At 45.0% G+C, this 21,064-nt stretch overlaps 1 protein-coding gene across 2 annotated transcripts in view; it reads left to right on the top strand.

Moving 5' to 3' along the window:
• Window positions 1-20,467, top strand: part of Caper (RNA-binding protein 39-like protein Caper) — a 63,949-nt gene extending 43,482 nt beyond the window's left edge. For both annotated transcript variants that reach the window (XM_077646866.1, XM_077646868.1), the window contains 3 exons: window positions 8,409-8,892; window positions 9,966-10,310; window positions 18,101-20,467. In XM_077646866.1, coding sequence (XP_077502992.1) covers window positions 8,409-8,892; window positions 9,966-10,310; window positions 18,101-18,186 — 915 coding nt within the window. In that variant the 3' untranslated portion in view covers window positions 18,187-20,467. The remainder of the gene's footprint in view (window positions 1-8,408; window positions 8,893-9,965; window positions 10,311-18,100) is intronic.
• Window positions 20,468-21,064: the final 597 nt, after the last annotated feature.

The raw sequence follows: 21,064 nt of genomic DNA, 5'->3' as shown, positions 1-21,064 counted from the left end.
TATGCAGTGCGCCATGCCAGGCAGTAGCTTACGCACATACATAGACACACGCACGCATGCACACACGTACGTGCACTGCCATTTCAGCTGTTTGGTAAGGACACCACGCAGGTGCCGCGTCTATCACGGATGCGCGGCCGTCTCTACCGTGGTCTCAATGCCGCTTACTAAAACAAGCATGGCCGTGGAGCCGGCTGCTACGAAGCGCGCCAAGCACCTGGCATTACCTGCACGAGAAGAGAACTCGCCGTTAGGCTAGTGCAGAAGGGCAGAAAAACTCATGCAGCACGAAGTCAAATGCAGTAGCCGACGGGTAATTCGGACTTGTAGGATATTTCGGACCTCGATGAGGCACCGTCAGTCACCCCATAGAAGCACATACATATTCGCGACGGATATTTCAGACTTCAAAAGTCCGAAAGTTGGATTTTTCGGACTAATTTCAGTCGCCTGCGGGCCAGAATCAGCCATCTCATCGGCTTTTCGCCGCTGCAAATGGCGCCATCTTGGATTGAGGTGGATTTATGCTGCAATTGGCTTGGCTTGACACACTTTCGGTACCTCATTGTTGCCAGTAGAGGTCCTTGCGATCTCTGACATTTCGAGGTGGCAGCCGGATTGTCATTGCTGCCAACTTGCTTTTGTCGCCGGCGTTGGCGCGGGCAGTTATCGCTTGTCCCATACGTTGAAAAGTGGTTGTTGCGGGAAGGAAATTGTACAGGAGCTATCTGACATCTCGGCAGCAAGGGATAAGGGAGGGACTGAGAGAAGAAAGGAAGAAAGAGGTGCTGTAAAGGAGGGCTCCGGAATAATTTCGACCACCTGGGGATCTAATGTGCACTGACATTGCACAGCACACGGGCGCCTTTGCGTTTCGCCTCCATCGAAACGCAGCCATCGCGGTCGGGTTCCAACCCGGGTACTCCGGATCAGTAGCCGAGCACTCTAACCACTGAGCCGCCGCAGGAGGTCTCATACATTCGCCGTTTCGTCACTTGGGTTTCTCTGACCGCGTTGACCGAGTGGCGCTCAGTCTTCACGAAGTTACATCTGCTCGCCGTTTTGTGATGCGTCTGGCGGTTCCGCCGCTTTGAAAGAAAAGTGCCTTATCTTTGCGGTGTTTAACGAGCAGTGTGGTGCACACTCAGGTTGTGGACAACATGGCCCCGCCAGGTCCGTCAAAGAAGCGTGGGAAGTATTTCAACTAAATGCGGTTACCTTGCTGTCTTGCGTGTACAGTGCAAGCACAACCTTAGCGCAAATACAGGTGCAAATCGTCGTCAGCAAGAGAAATTTTCCGCAAGGTAAAATCAGCGACATTTTTAAGCCGATTTCATTTCAACAAAGTGATTTTTTTGTACTTCACGGATTTTTCGGACTGTTCGGTTATTCGGACCATTTTTCGGGTCTCTTCGAGTCCGAAAAATCGGTCGGCGACTGTAGAGTGCCGAAGTGCAGGTGGCGCTAGCTGCACTGTCAGATCGAGTGTGGGAGTGCTGCACCTCCTGAACTGGTGCAGAAAGTGCAGCCAAATCGAGGAGACCATATGTGTCAGCGATATGATCATTCTTGCTCATTGCCCGCGACAGGCTGACTGGCCTGTGCCATTTCTTTGTGTGGTGTGCCATGGTTAGCGGATCAGGTTACCTGCATCCTGAACTTCTTTAAGTTCCTTATATTGTCACATATAATTGTACCTTTCTATAGAAAAGGGCCATCTGAATTTGAGGGGTTGACTTATAAGCGAAGCCGACCTATTTGCGAGGTCTGCAAAATATCTGAAAAGTCTGTTATTTTGAGTCTTTTCTCTTTTTTTGCAGCACGTGCTGAGAGTGGGGGTGTTAAACGCTACAGTATACGTAGGGGTCGGACTTTTCAGTTAAAACCGAGAAAAAAAAAGATAAACATATTAAGTTTGAGAAATTCTATTTAACTGAAGAAGATCAGTATTCTTGGCATGGAAGGCATAGCTGTCTGGCTGTTGAGTACAAGTTACACTCTGTCAGAGTTAAAAATTAACTTATTAGGGAAGCCAGGGGGTCATTCTACATCAACCATCCCAGACGTTTTGCTCCACCATCTCCAGTTTGTTCAAAAAATTTCACGGAAACTTATATTAATGTTCGTAATCAAATATTTTTGGCAGAACAAATTATTCATGAGGTGAGCACAGTTTGAATATTTAGAAAAGGCAAAAAACCAGGCAATGTTTAATAATTAATAAGAAATTCAAATTTTTAGAAACACTACACAATTTTTTCATTGACATTTGCTGAGATTCTGCTTTTGGTATAGTTTGGAGCATCCAGTTTTATACGCCATAAATATTTTTTAAAATAAAAAATATGAAAATGTACCATTTTTGTCGTGTTTTGATTTAAATAACAACTTGCTCTCGGAAATTGGGAAATAGCCGTTTTGCTTCTCTAGATGTTTAGTACCTATAACCAATGTTACAGGTGATGAAACAACATATATCAAAGTAAAAAAAATGCTTAAGTTGCAAAAAAGTCAGTTTCGAGCTAAAATCGCTCGTTAATTTCATCCTGAATTGGTCCAAGTAAAATTAAACACAATATCGATTTACGTAGAACAGTTTATTGCCTTTTATTTCTCAAATTTTCATTCAGGTAATTTTCGTTGAAGGTGAGAAACGAATTTTTGAAGTTGAGCTCTCGCGCCGTAAGTTGCGTTGCCTCTTAAGGGGAGACACTACCCTAATGAGTGAAATTTTGAACCGCTTGCTCGATTTAACTGAAACTTGCAGGGCTGGTTTATATTACTGCTGGGACCATCTGTGCCGAATTTCATTACTCTGGAATTATAGTCTGAAGCAAGTTATGCAACCTCTGACAAGGATGACTATGCTTGCTTAGGAAAACTATCGTTTGGAAATTAAGTGTATTCTTCCAAATTTTTTCCGTTGTGTGGCTTTAGGAATGAGCAGAGCACACAACTGTGGAATTATTTTGCTTAATTTTGCTATATTTCAAAAGAATGCTGCCTTATAGAAAACGGCATTCATTTTTCATCTCCGCCACTTCTTTCAAACTAGGTTTTTGGCAGAAAAAAAAGGAAAAAATAGGCAAATTGACCACACAGTTGTGTTCCTCATAAAATTTTGCTGCAGAAAGTCCGCTACAATATTAATATTATCAAGTAATACTGGAACGATAGTTTTCCTAAGCTGGCAGTTTACTGAAAAAACGGGAAATGAGAAAAATGGATTCAAAGATTGAAAATCACCCCACTGTATTTCCAAACCTCTAATGTTCAGGAAAACCCTCCAGCAGCATATGTAGGTCCCTCTTCATTTCTATGCTGCTCAGCAGCACTGGCTTCAAGTTTGCGCTTTTTTCTGGCCACCTTAGAGCTCTGAAGTGCTCTTGCTCGTGCCCGCACCACGCACAATTTGGTGTTCTCCTCGATGACCTTGGTAGTGTGTGTGCCACAGGTAATATTCAACTTGTCTAAGACTCTTTTCAGTCCCATCGGTCCTTCATTGAAGTTTAGAACAGCTAGTGCTGCAGCTGTCTCGATAGTTCTGAGAGATGCAAACTCTGTCTTTGGACACCGCTTTCGCACCAACGAGATGTCCAACTTGTCTAAGACTTTTCAGTCCGATCAGTCCTTCATTGAAGTTTAGAACAGCTAGTGCTGCAGCTGTCTCGATAGTTCTGAGAGATGCAAACTCTGTCTTTGGACACCGCTTTCACACCAACGAGTTGAATGACGCGTTGGCATTCTGAGTCTGCATGTGCGAGCAGCGCGCAAGTAGGTCTGCTTTGGCCAGCCTGTTATACAGGGGCACAAGCTCCTTAGCGATGTCCCTGCTGAATGCTGGGCGGGAGCGCGCGATCCACTGACGGCTTGCACGGGGCAAGCAAGGCCTGGTGCCTGTTGCAGTGGCATTAGGAGTCCTCGCCATGTGGGCAGGCGAAATGCAGTGGCTTATCAGTATAGTAAGAATGAAAAAGGGTGGCCATAACCCCTTTCTGCATCTTCTTCACGTCGGGAGCATTTTCTTTCAATGCAGATGCATAGTATGCCGTCAGTTTCTTGGAGATTACCTTTGTGAGTTTTCCTTTGCCTCCCAGGCCCCCCTTCTCCTTCTTGAGCTTTTCAATTCCAGCAAATACAGGTGTGGTGACATGGTGTACACAGTCTTCTTTGATTATTTCTTTATCATAGAGACCAAGCTTGGACACATGCAAAAAAGCCTTACTGTCTCCATCACTTAGCACTGTTGTATATTGCATGTTGTGCAGCACTTTGGACCTGCTGGATACAATGCCAGCAGCCTCCACCTCCATGGCATTTGAAGAGCCAGAAAAGTTTTTCTGACAGAGTTCATCCTTCATGACTCGCATCACCAGGCTTGGGTCCCAAGGTGCACGCATGGCAGTAGTTACTCTGTACAGAAAAGTCGAGCACGAGGCCAGAATCCACTTCAATCGCAGCGCCAAGCCCAAAGTGGGAAGTGTGGGCTCGTTTGTGCCAGGTTCCGTCGTATCTGACACAGACATCGAGCAACTCATCGTCTTTTTTTTCCTAACGGCCTGTGCGGCATTGTGCACGGCGCCGCGCGCAGCGTCCATCGCGCCGCCGTGTATCTTTTATCCTAGCAGTTTATAGGTCTTCAGATGCATTGGCGGCGGACTATTCATGCTCGTGAACAAATTCTTCAACTTCATGAAGTTAATTCCGCAGTTCCGGCAGCCAGTGTGAGACACACGGGCAGCTCTGGTTGACGGCTTGATCCCACGGCGGGAGAATGTGGGACTCGGACAATATTTCCGCACCCACTGCACAAAACAACAAACGGAAGGTTCGCGCCTGCACCACTTTCTGTTAAATCAAGTGACTGCTCGCTGCACATGGGACACAACAGCGCGCCGATCATTGTTCTTACCGCTGCTACATCGACAAAACTGTAGCCAGGCGGCACTTGGGGCCCACCGCTGACGTCGGGCGTCGCACGTTCAGTTGAGTCGTCGCGGTCGTCGCATTCTTGAAGGAGTGTGGCCTTACTTTCAAATGCAGTCAGCACGTCCTTGTCGTCTGGGCTTGAGTAAGATGCTTCGGTCCCCGTCGATGGAACAGAGATAGGCGATATCGGTCGTTCCAGCGCTCTTGGTCGGCCTTTGCTGGCTCGGTCTCTTGCTTTCATGAAGCGGCTTCGTTTACCGAAGCTGTTCCGCGACGCGAACTTCGGCGGCATTCTTCCAACAAAAATATATGTTTGAAGAAACCAGAGGTGGAGAGAGACTAGATTCAGCGCGGGTTGCGATCAAGCGTGGTCTGACAAAGAGAGGCCTCGCATAGCGCATAACGACATTTAAAGCGTCACGTGCTGCGTTTGCTCCAATCACAGCTCAAGTTTCGGTTTGCTAGCCAATCGGCTTGTCGTTTTCAGATTTTGGCGTTTGCTTTTATAACTTTACTGACGTTTTGCTCTACTCTCGATGGAAGCGCACGCGCTCTCTGGAAAGAGGAAGAAACGATGCTTCTCCCAAGGGTACTCTCTGCTCGCTAGGCCTAATAGACTCTCCGCGCGCGCACTTTGAAAATGGCGATTGCGGGCCATTTTCCTCGACCCGGAACGACGCGTGGGCGCCGTCGACCTTTCAATAAACTAGAATTTCTGCGTTTCTACATCACGCCCGTGTATAAAATTTTGCCGAGAGCTTCTTTATTAAGTAAGTCCGGGAATCAAAAATGAGGATAATCCAAAAATGGACTTTTTGGCCCAAAATTGCGTTTTTTTTGCACTGTGTCCCCCTTAACGCCTCTTCACCGCAGAACATGGCGCCTGGCATGGTACAACACTGACGGCCACATAACCTCTTCAGTTTGCCATCGCTTGCTGTTGTGCAGTTTTAGGGCTGGAGCTAAAGAAGATATCGCGCTTCGAGACCGTTTTCGCTTTCAAAGTTCGAACATACCCGCTTTGGTGTGGGGCAGCCAAGAGAAGAAAAACAAGTGTATTCAGCGTGCTGTTTCGCATAGACGACGAGAAGGGAACGACCAGCCAGCATGGCAGGCGTATCGCAAGTGGTTTATTTACATCGGAATAAGATCGAGGAGAGTGCGTGCCTCGGAGCGCATGCACGTGACTGTACGAAGTACGCACCGCTGGCTGTGAACGCGGCCCGCTCGCACTTAGGTGCTTTGCTTGCATGAAGGTGCTTCGACAGCATAGTGGTCCGTGTGCAGTTGTCGGTGGAGTATTAACGCAAAAAGTGCTCTGACTAAATCAGGTACAAAAACCAAGACATCATATCGGAAACAACCCGGGCATGAGCCTCTGGCGGCCACGAGGGTCAGGTACCACATGATGCTGCTGCGTCGCGGATTGTTTCAACACCAGATTGTTCTGGTCATTTCCAGATCTGCATCTCACAGGCTGTGATGCTGCTCCTTAGGTCTGTCATGGTGCTGACAAGAATGACTGACTGCGACAGAACGACACCGAACAACTAGTCAGTGTGGCATGTGCGCCACCCCGGCAGCGTTAAGAAAGTCTTTTTCCATGAATACTTGTTCGACTAATGAACGTTCCGATGCTTGCCTGCAATGCAAACCTCACTTAAGAACAAGAACTCTAAATTTCGTCTGGCCACAGTGTCTGCAGTGTCGTGCTCTGCGGTGAAGAGGCATTAAGACACAGGCAACTTGAGGCGTGGGAGTTTAACTTCAAAAATTCGTTTCTACCTTTAAACGAAAATCACCTCGATAAAAATTTCAGAAATGGAAGGCAATAAACTGTTCTACGTAACCCGCTATCGTTTTTGTTTTTACTTGGACCATCTCAGGATGAAATTAGCTAGTGTTTTTGGCTCAAAACACACTTTTTGCAACTTTAGTGTTGTTTTTACTTCTATGTACGCATTTTCATCACCTGTAACATTGGTTATAGGTACTACACATCTAGAGAAGCAAAAAGGCTATTTCCGAGAGCAAGTTGATATTTAAATCAAAAATGACAAAAAAGGTGCATTTTCATATTTTCTTTCGATTTTTTTTAAATATTTATGCTCCGAATTATATGAAAAACCAGGATCTGAGCGAATGTCAATGAAAAATTTGTGTAGTGTTTCTATAGATTTGAAATTCTTATTGATTATTGTGCAGTGCCTGGTGTCTCGCTTTTTCTAAATATTCAAACTGCACTCACCTCACGAATAAATTTTTTTCTGCAAAAATGTTTCAGGCTTTGATTACACACATTAGGATAAGTTTCCATGAATTTTTTTGGACAAATTGGAGATTGTTGAGCACAACATCTGGGTCGTTTGGCGTGGAATGAGCCAGGGGCGTAATGCAGCAGTGCTTTGATGGATAAGCAATGCAGTTGTGTGGTTCGGGGTATTGCTTCGCTGGGCTACACGCCTTTACAGACCCGGGGTGCACCGCTTTGCCGCCTGCTAGCTGAGCACTGTTTGTTCACTATTGTCACGCCCTTGAGCAGTTACTGGATTAAGTACAATTATGAACATCATATAGGACATTGAAGCAAAACCATGCATGGGTGTCACATAAAGGCATCAAGTTCTGGCTACCGGATGACTGAGAGGCAGTTCTATCGCTCTCATGAACGCACAGGCCATGTGATTCTCTGCCCTATCGCTCAACCCAGCGTGGTAACCCAAAGATAACATGGCAGCCTTGATCTTAGATAGAAATTTCTATTTGCTTTTTGTCTGCCAGTTTTTTTTTTTTCAATTAACGTATGTTAGTTTTTAAATGACGGTATTAATTCCTTCTGTAAGCATAGCTCCAAGTACTACCATTTGCACATTAATACTGGTAAATAAACTGTTCATGCTGAGAAAAGTGCACAGATAAGAAGTAACTTGACGACACATTATTGTCACATTAAATACCAAAAAAAGTCAGTAATTCATTTGTCGAAAATAATATTCACTGATAAAAACCGAAACTTGGGTTCTAAAATAAACACCAAAAAGGTCCGCGAAATTTGTGAAAAGTTAAAGCCCCCAAATATATGGTACATTGATGCATGGGTTCAGGGGTGACACAAAGACCATGTTAGTTTGCGTAGTTGGTGCAACTTGTGACCTTTTTAAGTCCAAATTACTACACACATGGTTGTGTTTACTTTGTAACATGAAGTGTACATGAGAATGTGCAGTGCTTACAACACGTTCATTCTATTTTCAGGTGTATCAGATGTTCTCAAACAGTGTGTCATGGAACGCTCGAGTTCCCTGAGTGACCAAAAGCATGCATGCGTGCCTCAATTTTCACATTTCCTTTACTCACTCTTTTTTTGAGTAATCATACTGCAATTTCTTATTGCTGGCTGTTTCAGTAAGCAGCCAGCTATTATTAATTGGTCATGGTCATATTTTTGGCTTTACAAGTTTTTTTATCCTTCATTGCAGGCCATGGGATTGAATGGACAAAAGCTGTTTGGAATTCCCATAGTGGTCCAGCCGACACAAGCAGAGAGGAACCGTGCTGCTGCTCAGAATGCCAGCACAAGTAGCAGTACCTTGCAGCGAGGAAATGTGGGACCTATGCGGCTTTACGTTGGCTCGTTGCATTTCAACATTACTGAAGATATGCTGAAGGGCATCTTTGAGCCATTTGGCAAAATCGATAAGATAGAACTCATCAAGGACATGGAGACCAACCGCTCTAAGGGCTATGGTTTTATCACATTCCATGACTCTGAAGATGCTAAGAAGGCACTGGAGCAGTTGAATGGTTTTGAATTGGCAGGTCGACCCATGAAGGTGGGTCATGTGACTGAGCGCACTGACGTGTCCCAGGCACCCAGTTTCTTGGACAGTGAGGAGCTGGACCGTAGCGGCATTGACCTCGGTGCCACTGGACGTCTGCAGTTAATGGCCAAGCTAGCGGAAGGTGAGTGTTTTTTCACACTCTTTTAGTGCTCTTCATAAGTCTCAGTTGGTAGTGTCCGATGAGGCTGAATTCTATCAGTGCTAATAACCATTCAACACACTGTACCGTCTAGAACAGTCCACCGACATCACCTACTCGTGTGTGGTTTTCTAAAAACGTTGTCCATCTTTAAGTCTTTCACATGGTGAGCCAGCCTGTCTGAATGCATACATCTGGCTCATCTTTTTCTCTGTGTGTTGTGCTCCTGTGTTTCCTTTTCTTTGCAAGTGTTTTGATATGGTTGTCACAGCTGTACTGCTCCAGGCCTACAAACTTTTCCTTCTATAATGGCTTGGAGGCACTCTTGACGAATATGGAATATGTGCTCCATTTTAAAAAGCAAGTCAGAGAGGGGCGAGGTTATGTGCCTTGCAGGTTATGAGAAAGTACAGTAGAAGGGAAGACGCATGTGCTGGCGTTCTGCTTGGCCGTTTTCTGGAAAATAATTTGCAGAGCGAATTTTAGCATTAGCTTGCTCACATAAGTGCAAATCGAGGTGACAAATATAAGGCCATTTACTAGGGTGCCACAACTGTCACTTTCGTTTGTTTTGCTATGAGGGTTTTTAAAAAGGCAATGGCACGGAGTTTTTTATAGCCAGTTGGTCAGTTGCAAACCTGTGGAGTTCTTTGAAGCCACAAATATGAGCTGTAATTGATATTCTATTTTTTAACAAGAAGCCAGTGCCTCAGCAAGAGGAGAGTGTAAACATAGAAATAATTATTATTTGGGGAGGGTAATGTTCTTTGAAAAGTAGTAAAAGGAAACTTTTTCACCAGTGTGTGACACAGTGGTTTGTTGTGTTGTGTATTCTAAAGCCTAAGTTACAACAAAATTGAAACTGTCTTCTTTTCATCTGATGTGAATCTGATGAGAATCGCCAGAATTTTTTGTTGATAGCAAAAAAATTTTTCTGATGTGAGGTTACAGAATGATGCTAGTCTTCTTTTTCATCACAGTATGGCTTGCGCTTAAAGTACAGCTTCTCTCCAAGCCTCTTCACCAGTTTCTCAAATTTATTCTCTTTTTGACAGGCACAGGGTTTCAGATCCCTCAAGCTGCAGTGAATGCCCTTCAGATGAATCCAACAGGGCTGCCAGGACAGCCCCAAGCAGCTGCTGTGGCAGCAGCAGCAGCAGCGCCAACAATAGCAACCCAGTGTTTCTTGTTGTCCAACATGTTCGACCCCCTAACGGAGACAAACCCTTCCTGGGACGAGGAGATCCGACGAGACGTGATAGAGGAGTGCCGTAAGCATGGTGGGGCTCTGCATGTCTATGTGGATCGTGCATCACCAGAAGGACATGTGTATGTCAAGTGCCCAACCATTGCCTCGGCAGTGGCTTCCGTCAATGCCCTTCACGGCCGCTGGTTTGCCGGTGAGTTTCTTTTCCTCCCCTATTAAGTTTCACATGGAGGTTGTTTTCCCTTAATTGCACACGCACCATTGTATGTGTGGCACAGAAGCTGCCTACCCTTTCATATATGCACTTTTTCAGTTTTTAGAAAGTCTGACAAGTTGTTCTGCATACTGACAATTAAACATATTATTGCCCGCATGTTTGTAGCCGAATGGTACACTTGGGTATGATGCGGGCATTTTTTTTTTTCAGTGAATCGTTTTGAAAGTAATTTAAAGATTAAAAACTCTTCAAAAAACAGCTTTTTGGTAGGTTATGCAATGAAAGCTCGGTAATTCGAGAATCTGGATAATTCGAGCTGCCAGCTCGGTTCTGGGCAGGTCCATGTGAGTGTATGGCATTGCACGCTCGCCGATTCGGACGCTACAGGTCTCGCATCGGTTAATTTGAACAAGCTTCAGAAGGGAGACTGTTGGGAGCCTGTGTCAGGTATGCCCAACACAGCACGCGATAGTCCAAATAACCCTGCTCAAACCTGGATACCATGCTGCAGTCACTCATGCACCTCTGACGTATGCACAGTGGCAGGTGTGATGACAAACGGACAGCCCTGTCTCTAACAAACAGTTACGCGGCATAGTTTCAGTTTCACGCTTCCGAGCTACGCGCCGGCCAGCATCAGCCAGCCAACCGAGCCCAGCCGTTCGAAGAATGATTGGCGCGTCACACCAGTCTTTTCTGTCCTCCCTTTTTTTCCTTGCTGCTTCAGCGCTGCTGAGCATTTCCGTCTACGTGGTTCTTCCATTCTTCCATTGTGCTGAAACTGCACTGAGGTGTGCGACGTGGTAGCAGTTTAGGTCCACCGCTAAAAATAGTTATTGTCATGTTGTCCTCATCTCAAAAGCAAGCAACCATTGCCCATTCTTCCGTCAAATAAATTTACAGTGACAGAAGTGGTTCTTGTTAGTTTTTTTTTCCAGATCATTCGATAATTCAAACTTTCGGATAATTCGAACAATTTTTTTTTTTTGGTCCCTTAAAGTTCGAATCAACGAGCTTTTACTTTAGTGTTACATTTGGGTGCTTTTGAGTGTGAAAGATACGAGAGAGGAAGCATGCTTTTTTGAAGTCCAGAATTCCAGTAATATAATTTGCCTTAGTAGTTCAGTTCAGTTTATTACATTAAAAGCCTCCCGTAAAGTGGCATTATATAAGGGGTGGGTCTTTATACAAGATGCGTTAAAATCATGGTAAGTAATCATCATTTTGATCTTTGCTTTGGGCTGGTTGGTGAATGATTTATACGCAGTAAGCACAAACGTAAAATAAACCAGAGAGGAGGGAATGACCATTGACCACAAGGCACTAGTGGTCATTTCCTCCTCTGGGCTTTTTCTTTTGTTTGCATTCACCTGCTTCCCTTAGAAAAAGGAATGTGCGTTTACAATAAGCACTCACAGCTGCTACACCCTTGGTGAAATGGAAATGCGAAACTCTCAAGTGTAGCCCGCACGCATCAGAAAATTACATCATATGAAATGGGCACTGTGCAATAGTGTTGCCAGCCATTTTTTTTTAATGTTTAAAACAGTGAAAAATCTCACAAGCATGTATTCCTAGTATGTGTTCATTTTTATTTTAATATGTTGAAAAAAGAAGCATAATGCAAGTCAGAAAGATTGGCTTGCTCTCAATATTTTACTGCAGAAGTTTTTGTGTCAAGTTGCAAATGTGATGATTAATGGTCAGTGCGATATGAGAAAATGAAATGTAAATTTCTTTTAGGGCAGTTTGTGGTTTTTGAGGAAAGGCAGTAAAAAAAACGAAAGGCAAGGAGAGGAATGCGCATGAAGATTAGTCTTCATTGTGTGCGTTCTTTTTTTTTTATCCTAAGTCTTTTTTTTTTTTTGGACTGGTTTTCCTCGGAAATAAGTACCAAGTGGCCCAAATTTTGACTCCCCTGCATAGCAGTTTTTGAGAATGGAATTACAAGTAAAGGGCATTCCTTCGGAATAAGAGATGCCAACTGAGCATTGCTATGTTAGTGCAAGTACAAAGCCATCTCACTAGTCATACTAAGGTATAAAATTCCTGAATGATATGTACCCTTCTGAAAATATATTGTGGGCATCAAAATTGTGCCTTGAAGCAGTACTGACAGAGTACATGAACCCATGGCATCCAGTTTACATACTGTTTTGGCAGTGAAAAATGAAAAGGAAAACGATAACCTATGTAGTAAACTTAAAAAAATTGGCAACAAGACCCAGAGCCATTGACGAAAATTTTCATATTTATAGCCTCTGGGAACCTGGAAAACGTGGGTTCATTGCAGAAATGGCAGATAGCCAAATAGTGTTCTTGTTTGGCTAGTATTTGGCTTGCACTGCAGACTGTAATACCGTATATACTTGCATATTGGTGGCACTTTTTTTTTGTGGTTTTGACGGGGCGCGGCTCTTACATGGCACTGGCAATTTTTCATTAAATTTTCTGACTGCACCGGAGCCATGATTACATGTCCCCCTTTTATGCCATGACATGCATTTTTATGCCGAATCAGCGCAGCCCTGTGGAGTCCTTCAAATACATAATGCATTGAAAGTATGGATGATCAGACACGCGTCTCACAATCGGCGTGGATTAACCGCTCAGCAATACAGATTGCTAGATTAGGTCACTGACAAATGCCACATTATTAAGATTGTCTGAAGATCTGGCGCTCCAATGGCAGTAATTATGCCTTGGCCAACGGTTCGGAGCGGCACACCACGTGTGCGACCCGTGGCCGTCATTGTGAGGTGGTCACGTTCGCCTGGCCTGCTTCTGCGTGCGCTTCACTGTCGAGGGCCTAGTGGAAATTAAGGTGATTTTGTAATGGTGAACTTTTATGATAAACTGTGACTAGATTCAAAGCACTTGCTGCAGCTTCAATGCGAAGCACTGCCTAGGCTTAGCGACCCCGTGTGAATGGCGCTCTCCTACAGTGGGCAGCACATCACTGCAAAGAAACGTGCCGCTTGCGTGGGTGCTCACCGTTCTGTCTTTTGCACAGTATAACGTTTTGACCTTTTTGGTATGAACGCCAAGCACACAAGACAAGTTAGCAGTGCTGAGCCACCATGCATTCGCGGTTCCAATCTAAGTCGGGGGGGGGGGGGGGGGGGGGCGACACGTCCGTTGTCATAGTGAGTGTCTCAGGCAGTTATTGTCAGAATCGGAAACAATTTATTTCAACATCACATGGTACATATGCAATGTTGCGGGTGCAGGCAAAAAGCCTCCATCGGAACGTACCACGCAATGAACTCATGAAACAACTCTTTTGGCTGACAGTCTTTTTTTCTTTCTATTCACTGGCTGCCAAGTTGGGGGGCACGGCCCTTACACAAGTATATGCGGGACTTGGCTAGCACTAAATAAGACATCTAACTCTACTATGTCAGCCAGACATTGGGGACAGCTTGAAAAAAGCCTGCATTTTGTCATGGAGTGATGTGAAAATGTAAGTTGTCATGAATTCTGCCAATGGTCATCTCAAGTAGTGTGTTGTGAGGAAGCATTTTTGTACCCCCCTCCCGTGCTGGCTTGACTTTAAAGGCATGGGTACATCTCGGGTAAACAAAGGCACAGGGTAGGTTGTCTTTGTAATAGCAGGCAGTGGAGAAATATCAGGACTTAGACCACAGTACCCTATTTTTTGTTAGCGAACCCACTGCCTTCTGTATTATCAATGCCTGTCATATCATCGGCTCTTCAATGGTAGTAGCACGGACACATTGTTGATCAGTCATCTGCAATGTGGCCAGCTGCAGCGGGCAACTGCAGTACATCACTGCAGCTGCAGCACCACATGACTCTTCATATAGGCTCCCTGACACGGCATAGTCCGGCGGCGTCCTACGTGACTAGCGTAAGCTGGGATAGGCGGAAAAGCTAGTGAGTTGTGAAGGGCAGGAGAGAGTGATGGGAAAGGGTCTGATTCGCTATTTTCAGGAGGTATGTTCAGGGTGTTTACCCACCGCGAAAAAAACCTTGAAAACCGGCAGTTCTCAGGGAATTTGGATAATTTGGAAAAACTCGCGGGATTTGTGCTTCTGTCAGGGAAAATTAGCTGCAGTTCTACATGTAAGGAACCAAAAGCACGATAATGCTGTCTTGTGTAAACAATGCGGACTGGCATTGCACGGATTGTCCAGTGCAGTGTTACGCATCCTCTCCTTAGGGACCGCTGCCAAGTGGAGCATCCCAGCAAGGCGGCAAAAAGCTTTGTGGTGCCAGTGGCACTTCCAATTTTGAAGCGTACTACGTCGAAAGCGGACACTTTCCCGCGCTTCCCCGGCACCGTGGCCGACAGCAGAGCGCGCTTCCTATGGTTCGCACGTGCGCTGTTTGATGGCCAGCGGCCTCCCCTTGTTTTCCTGTGTTTCCGAGCGGACAGCTCCAACAAGGCGACAGAAAATGTGAGAACTTGTGATGGTCCCAAATGAACTCTTCCTCCCTGCGCATCTTGATGGAAGCATCCACTTCTGCCACAGGGGGTGCACGTACGCGATGCAGGCAGCTCAGCTTTGGGTGAAAGGGAAATAGTTTCGCACCTTTTCGCGATCTGCCGATGCTAGCAAAGCAACGAATTCTGTCTGTACTTAGCTCCGCCGTTTTGAACTGACTTAGTTTTAATGACTGCTGTGGTGCCGCAGTAAAGCTTTGTGCGACGTGTCAAGCATGACGGCCTTCAAGTGCATTTTTGTCCAGGACTGGTCAAATGCGAAACATTGCGAGTTTGCAACCTGGATTAGGCCCGTCGAAAGTTACCCGAATGCAGCGTGCTGTGTGCTATGCAGAAAGCAGTTTTCGCTCAGCAACATGGGAAGAAGAGTGATGACAAGTCACTCTGAAAGTGATGATGATGATTATGGATTTTTATGGCGCAAGGGCATCTATGGCCAAAGAATGCCATGGCACAAGGTATTTTCGACTTCTCAAGGTGGGGTTAAAGACCCATTTCCCAAGCATTTCACCCTAAAGGAGCCGAGCTCCAGACCAGGGGAAAGCTGACGCTGAAAGTAAGAAGCACCGACTGGCCATTATTGGAGCCGGGACACCCTCTGTAGCCTCATTTTTGACACCGCCGACCACCGTTGTGACCAGTGCCAGGCCAGTGCCATCAGTTTATTCGCATCTTTCAAGTGCTTCAACTACTGCGACGGATGTCCTACCTGATCGTACAGCAAAGGATATCTTTCAGCGTGACTTAGAGGTCATAAATGCTGAAGTGATGTGGGGCCTCAACGCTGTTATGACGCACTGATCACTCCGTGCTGCCACGGCATTGGCTTCTCTATTCCCTTTGATGTTCCCGTCATCAGCAACAGTCAAGAAAATGCAGCTTGGCAAAGACAAGGTACGATATACTATTGTCTATGGCCTCGCACCTTTCTTCAAGGAGAACCTCATGTCAGAAGTAAGCCAAGCCTCCCACCTGGTCGTGGCGTTTGACGAATCGTTAAACAAAGTTGTACAAAAAGATTAAATGGACGTGCTGGTTCGCTTTTGGTCGGATGCAGAGCAGAGTGTGAAAACGTGCTACTTGACATCATGCTTTCTGGGGCACACGCTGTCGGAAGAATAGGTGTCCGCTTTTAAAACTTCCACAGATGGACTCTCCCGGTCAAAAATTCTTCAGATCTCAATGATTGGGCCAAATGTAAATATAAAATTTCTCCATGAGATCAAACAAGAACTTTGTGAATCCAGCAACGCCTGTCGTATTCTCGAAGTTGGTAGCTGTGGCCTTCATGTTGTGAACGGTGCTTTCAAAACCGGACATGCAGCAACAGGTTGGCAATTCATGGAATTTCTTCGTGCTTTGTACGACTTATTCAGATGTGTACCTGCCAGACGCGCTGAATACGCACACATAACTGGGAGCAACCTTTACTCTGTGAAGTTTTGCGCTGTGCAATGGCTAGAAAATGTTCGTGTAATTTCAAGAGCTATTGAGATTCTTGTACATCTTGTCTCGTCGAAACGAGAACAACCGACCGACCAGCTCCAGTTCCTGCGTGGTCGAAACATCCATTCGCGATCCTCTGCTGTCTGCAAAGCTAACCTTTAGGCTTGGCATCGCGGAGGAACTGCAGCCGTTCCTGGCTCAGTTCCAGACCGATTCGCCTATGCTTCCATTTCTTAGCGCAGCATTGGAGAACCTTCTATGATCACTAATGAGTATAATAGTAAAAAAAGAAGTAATAATGGCTATGGACAGTCTGTTGAAGTTGATCAAGGTGGACATGGACCTTACTGAGAACGTAGTTGAGACGCCCAAGGTTGACCTTGGGTTTGCTACGAAAAATGCGCTCCGAAAGGCCCCGAAACATTCAGATTCGGCTATCCTAGTATTCAGAAGGGTCTGCGCCACTTTCATGAAGAACTGCGGCAAAAAGATAGCGGGGAGGTTGCCGTTGAGGTTCAAGCTGGCGAGGAGATCATCATCTCTGGATCCCGCTTGCGCACTGATTCCCGATCTTGGGGAATGGCATCTAAATGATGCACTTGAAGTTCTAACGGGGCACCAATGGATGACCGGGCGATGCGATCCTACAAGCATGGATGCTCTCTAGCCTCGATGCAAGCGGCAATGAAAAATTTCAGTAGGAGCACGCATCGGCTGGATGCCCTTTGGGCAGGCATCTGTGGTTCAGACAATGAACTGTTCACATTTGTGAGGGTGATTTTGTCTCTTTCGCACGGAAATGCGTCTGTCAAGCGGGGATTTTTTATTAACAAGGAATGCCTTGTTGAAAATCAGCAGGAGCAATCTTTGGTCACCCAGCGAATCGTGTAGGACGCTGTAATGTCGGCAGGAGGAGTTGCCAACGTTCAGCTGACCAAGAGGTTGCTCCAAATGGTCCTTGGGGCAAACGCGCGGTCGAGAGAGGAGCTGGAGAGGATGAGAGCAGAAAGGGCTGATACACTGAGGAAGGAGCGGGAAAGGAAGCGTGCCGCCGCTTCTGTGAACGAGCTGGAGCTGAAAAAACAGTGCTGTCCAGCGCCGAGATGCAAATGTTCCTCATCCAAGTGAAAATAAACTCTCTAAAGCTGTGAAACAACACTGAAGCGTTGTGCACGAACTTGAGGTTGACTTTCCAGTGTTACTTTGAGGTTTGTCGCTCTTTCACTTCTACAAACGAAGGTTTCTATAATCTGCAGTTCATCTGAATAGACTTGGCGAGAGAGAATCGCACTTGTGACGCTAAAGTTCAGGTCCCACACCATTGCTGTTACTATCAGTATTTGAAAATATTTGTTTCCGAATACACCTTCCTTTTAGTTCGTATTTGAAAATATTCAATTCGATTCGCAGTTTGTTTTAGCATTTTTTCGAAGATATTCAATTTGTTTTACATTTTGCTAATCTCCCCCCCACCCCCTTTTTTAAATAAAATAAACATTACTCCTTACTATTCAAATAGAATAAATCATTTTTATTTTTTAACGTGCTTACTGGAGAGTGATACCATTAGGCGCCTTTGTGTCAGCTTGTTTTAGTGTTAAAGTACTGTGTCACCTGGGGAATTTTACAAATGCACTCGGGGAAAACCTGGAAAACTCAGGGAATTTGGAAACGTCAACTTGGTCAACCCTGAGGTCAGAAATTGATAATATAGGTGGCAGTACCCAACCCTGGGCCTTCAGTTTGCATTTCAACAGTACAGATGTGTGCAATCTTAGATTGTATAATTTTTGCACAGCTTTCACATAGGTTTTAAGCCATGACTTACAGGCATAATTGTGTTTTGTTTCAGGTCGAATCATCACAGCTGCATATGTCCCAGTCATGAGCTACCACACCCTCTTTCCAGACTCTGCAACCACAAATGCCCTCTTGTGAATGAAAGAGGCCAGCATGTATGCAAGGACACCTCCATCATTTTTCTTCTTTTGTGAGAGAAGCTTCGTTGGTGCTGCAGGTGCAGCCATCTTTTGTTCACCCCTTTTCCTGGCCCTCCCATTTTATGTAAATAGCGTGACCCTTGAAAGCCTACAAAATAAGACTTGAATTGTTAATACATGTTCTGTATCTTTTGTTATTAAGCTGGCAGTCTGCGAGGCTGCACAAATGCTAGTTTGAGGGATCGCCTATGTGAAGACGAAGGAGCGCATAGGTGACTTAAAATAGTATGCCACTACAGTGTCTGCAATGGCAGTGTCGCAACTCGGTGTGCAGATAGCAACACCCCAGAACGCTGCCTGCCAGCTTCTGTAAACAGCACGTTTTACAGCGAGAGCTGTGTATAGAACATTTTAGCGCCATAGCGCACATTGCCCCCTTCTGGTTTATACCCGTGTCACATGGGCATTTTCAAAGGCTATAGAGTCAAAATCCTTTGAGATTTGCAATCGCTATTTAACTCAAAAGAGTTGTGCTAATGCTACACGGCAAACCCTCGCCGTCGAGAGATTCTTGATCTTGTACCAGTGGGTTGTGCACCACTGTCGCTGCCTATAACTTTTCAGGCCTGCAAGCAGCCAGTCTGCAAGTTTAGCCTGAAAAGGTTTGAAACAATGTTTATTCGTTGCAGTAATATTAATTGCTCTTAAAATTAATTTTGTTGTTTTGGACAGGCTGTATAGCATTCATGCGCTTGTGAGGAAGCTGGTGTTGATGTTTTTGGACAGGCTGTGTGTATAGCATTCATGCACTTGTGAAGAACCTGGTGCTTGTATTTTTGTATAGCTGGCAAGGACGGTATTATGCTTGCAGCAGCATTTTATAGCCTGGCCTGTCTTTTTTTCTGCAAAACAAGTTGTATAGTAATTTGCAGGTTCGTAGTTTTTTACTGCTTTGATTTTATTCCCTGGAGCGTTTCTGCTTGCGCTCCGCTCCGCATCCGAGAGTGCACGCTGCCACCGCTCGAAGGCCTTCGAATTCTCGATACTTCCGCACTGTTGACACACCCTTGCAGACTGTTGACTCTATGTCCATTAGAGCTGCCCATGTAGCAGCTTTCAATTGTCTGTTAAGTCGATAAACAATCGGTCTGAAGGCCTTCGAAATTCCAGTGTTATACCCCTGTCACACAGGCACCGCAAAGGCCTTTGAGAATTAGATCCTTGTATCCAAAGGCATAAGGAGTGCAGCTACACGCACAAATGTTGCGCCTTTGCCACTAAGGGCCTTGGAGGCGAAGGCGCTCGTCAGAGACGTTTGGAGCCCAAAGGTGCAGCTTTCAAAAACCTGCGATCACAGTGCCAACGTCAAAAAGTAAAAGCAATAAAAAATAGATACAGCCAACAATCTTTGAAAACATTTTTTTTAAATACTAAAGGTATGTCTGGCTTTGCTTTTTGTATGTGTGTTTATATTTTATGCCCTGATTTCAAGACAGTGAAAGTGTTGTAGCGTTGTATGCGTGTTTATATTTTATGCCCAGATTTCAAGACAGTGAAAGTGTTGCAGCAACACCGAGTGCCCCTGGTGGCCAAGGCAATACATAAACCTGCTGCTGCTGGTGCGAGTAGCTATTGCAGTACTTTCTAACTAAAAAGCAGTCAGAATTAAAAAAATTGATGAATGAACAGAATACCCCACTTTAATTTTAGAACACTCACTTCAGCCGCTTCGAGCACAACAGCGGGTGCTAAGCCTGAACGCCTGTTTCACCTTTGGGCTGCACTGTGTAGCTGCATCACTGCTCCCTTAAACTTTCGCTTCTTTGGTGAAAAAAGGTGCCTTTGTTGGAAAGGCCTTCGAGGAATGCCGTGTGACAGGGGTATTACAGTGTCACTAAAGGCTGTCCATGCACCTTTTTAGTTAGTATCTAGAGCCCTTTGTTCAGGTTTTTTCTCTTTTCTTTTTTTTTCTGAATTTGCGGGGGAAAGGAAATTGGGTGCTATTTATTTTTTTTCAGCCCAAATTCATGTACAAGTAGGGTTATTCAGTGGAAAAGTTTCTCTACTGTGGGCTTTATTTTTGGGGGGGGGGGGCCATATCTTTTTTTTGCAGAAGTATCTCACTACTAGTGCTCGTTTTTGTGCATGATGTAAAGTGCTCAGTATTTGCGTATTTTTTTCATGAACACACAAGAAATGACCGGTTACATCAATAAATCTTTCTAACTCGCCAAGTGGTTCATGATCTTTCAAATAAAACCAATGCACCCCTGTTCGGACTTTTATGCCCTTTTTTGCTCTAAATCAATTATTAGCACACACTTATTTCAGATTTTTTCATTTAATTTTTTCTATTTTTTTTTTCATTCAAAGCAAATATTTCGTCATGTTCATTACCTCCCCATGTGTTCCACAGTAGCACTGGAGCACGGCATTATATTAGCATGGGTAGCATCTGATACACTGTTGTGAATAAGATCAACGTGTCAAGTGCGCTTTGCAAACATACCGAGATTGAGCTGCACCATAGAAAACAACCATTGAAAATTGTTTTGAATTTTTAAGATAAGCATTCACTAGTTGCCGTGCAGTGCATTCACCTGTGTGCATTGGCATAATACTTTTTTTGGGTATAAATCGTGTTTAACCTAATTTTTTCGGAAATATGGGGCGCAGGATTAGAGTAAAACTGGGTGTTATCTGAAAACGAAGGGCCCTATTTATATGGTGTAAGGCATGTTAGGTAAACATGGCGTTTCGTCTGTTCCATCTTTGTGTCGGTCTCTTCCTATCGCATTAGCCGCCATTCAAGCAAATGTGAAGCTGTGATCCACATGTTCCAGTGTGAGCTATTTCAGGGACATTTCAGCACCCGA

This window comes from Amblyomma americanum, chromosome 1 (genome assembly GCF_052857255.1).
Source record: "Amblyomma americanum isolate KBUSLIRL-KWMA chromosome 1, ASM5285725v1, whole genome shotgun sequence".
Taxonomy (NCBI): Eukaryota; Metazoa; Arthropoda; class Arachnida; order Ixodida; family Ixodidae; genus Amblyomma; species Amblyomma americanum.
Note: the sequence above shows the minus strand (reverse complement) of the source record. Positions and strands in the feature narration are given on the sequence as shown.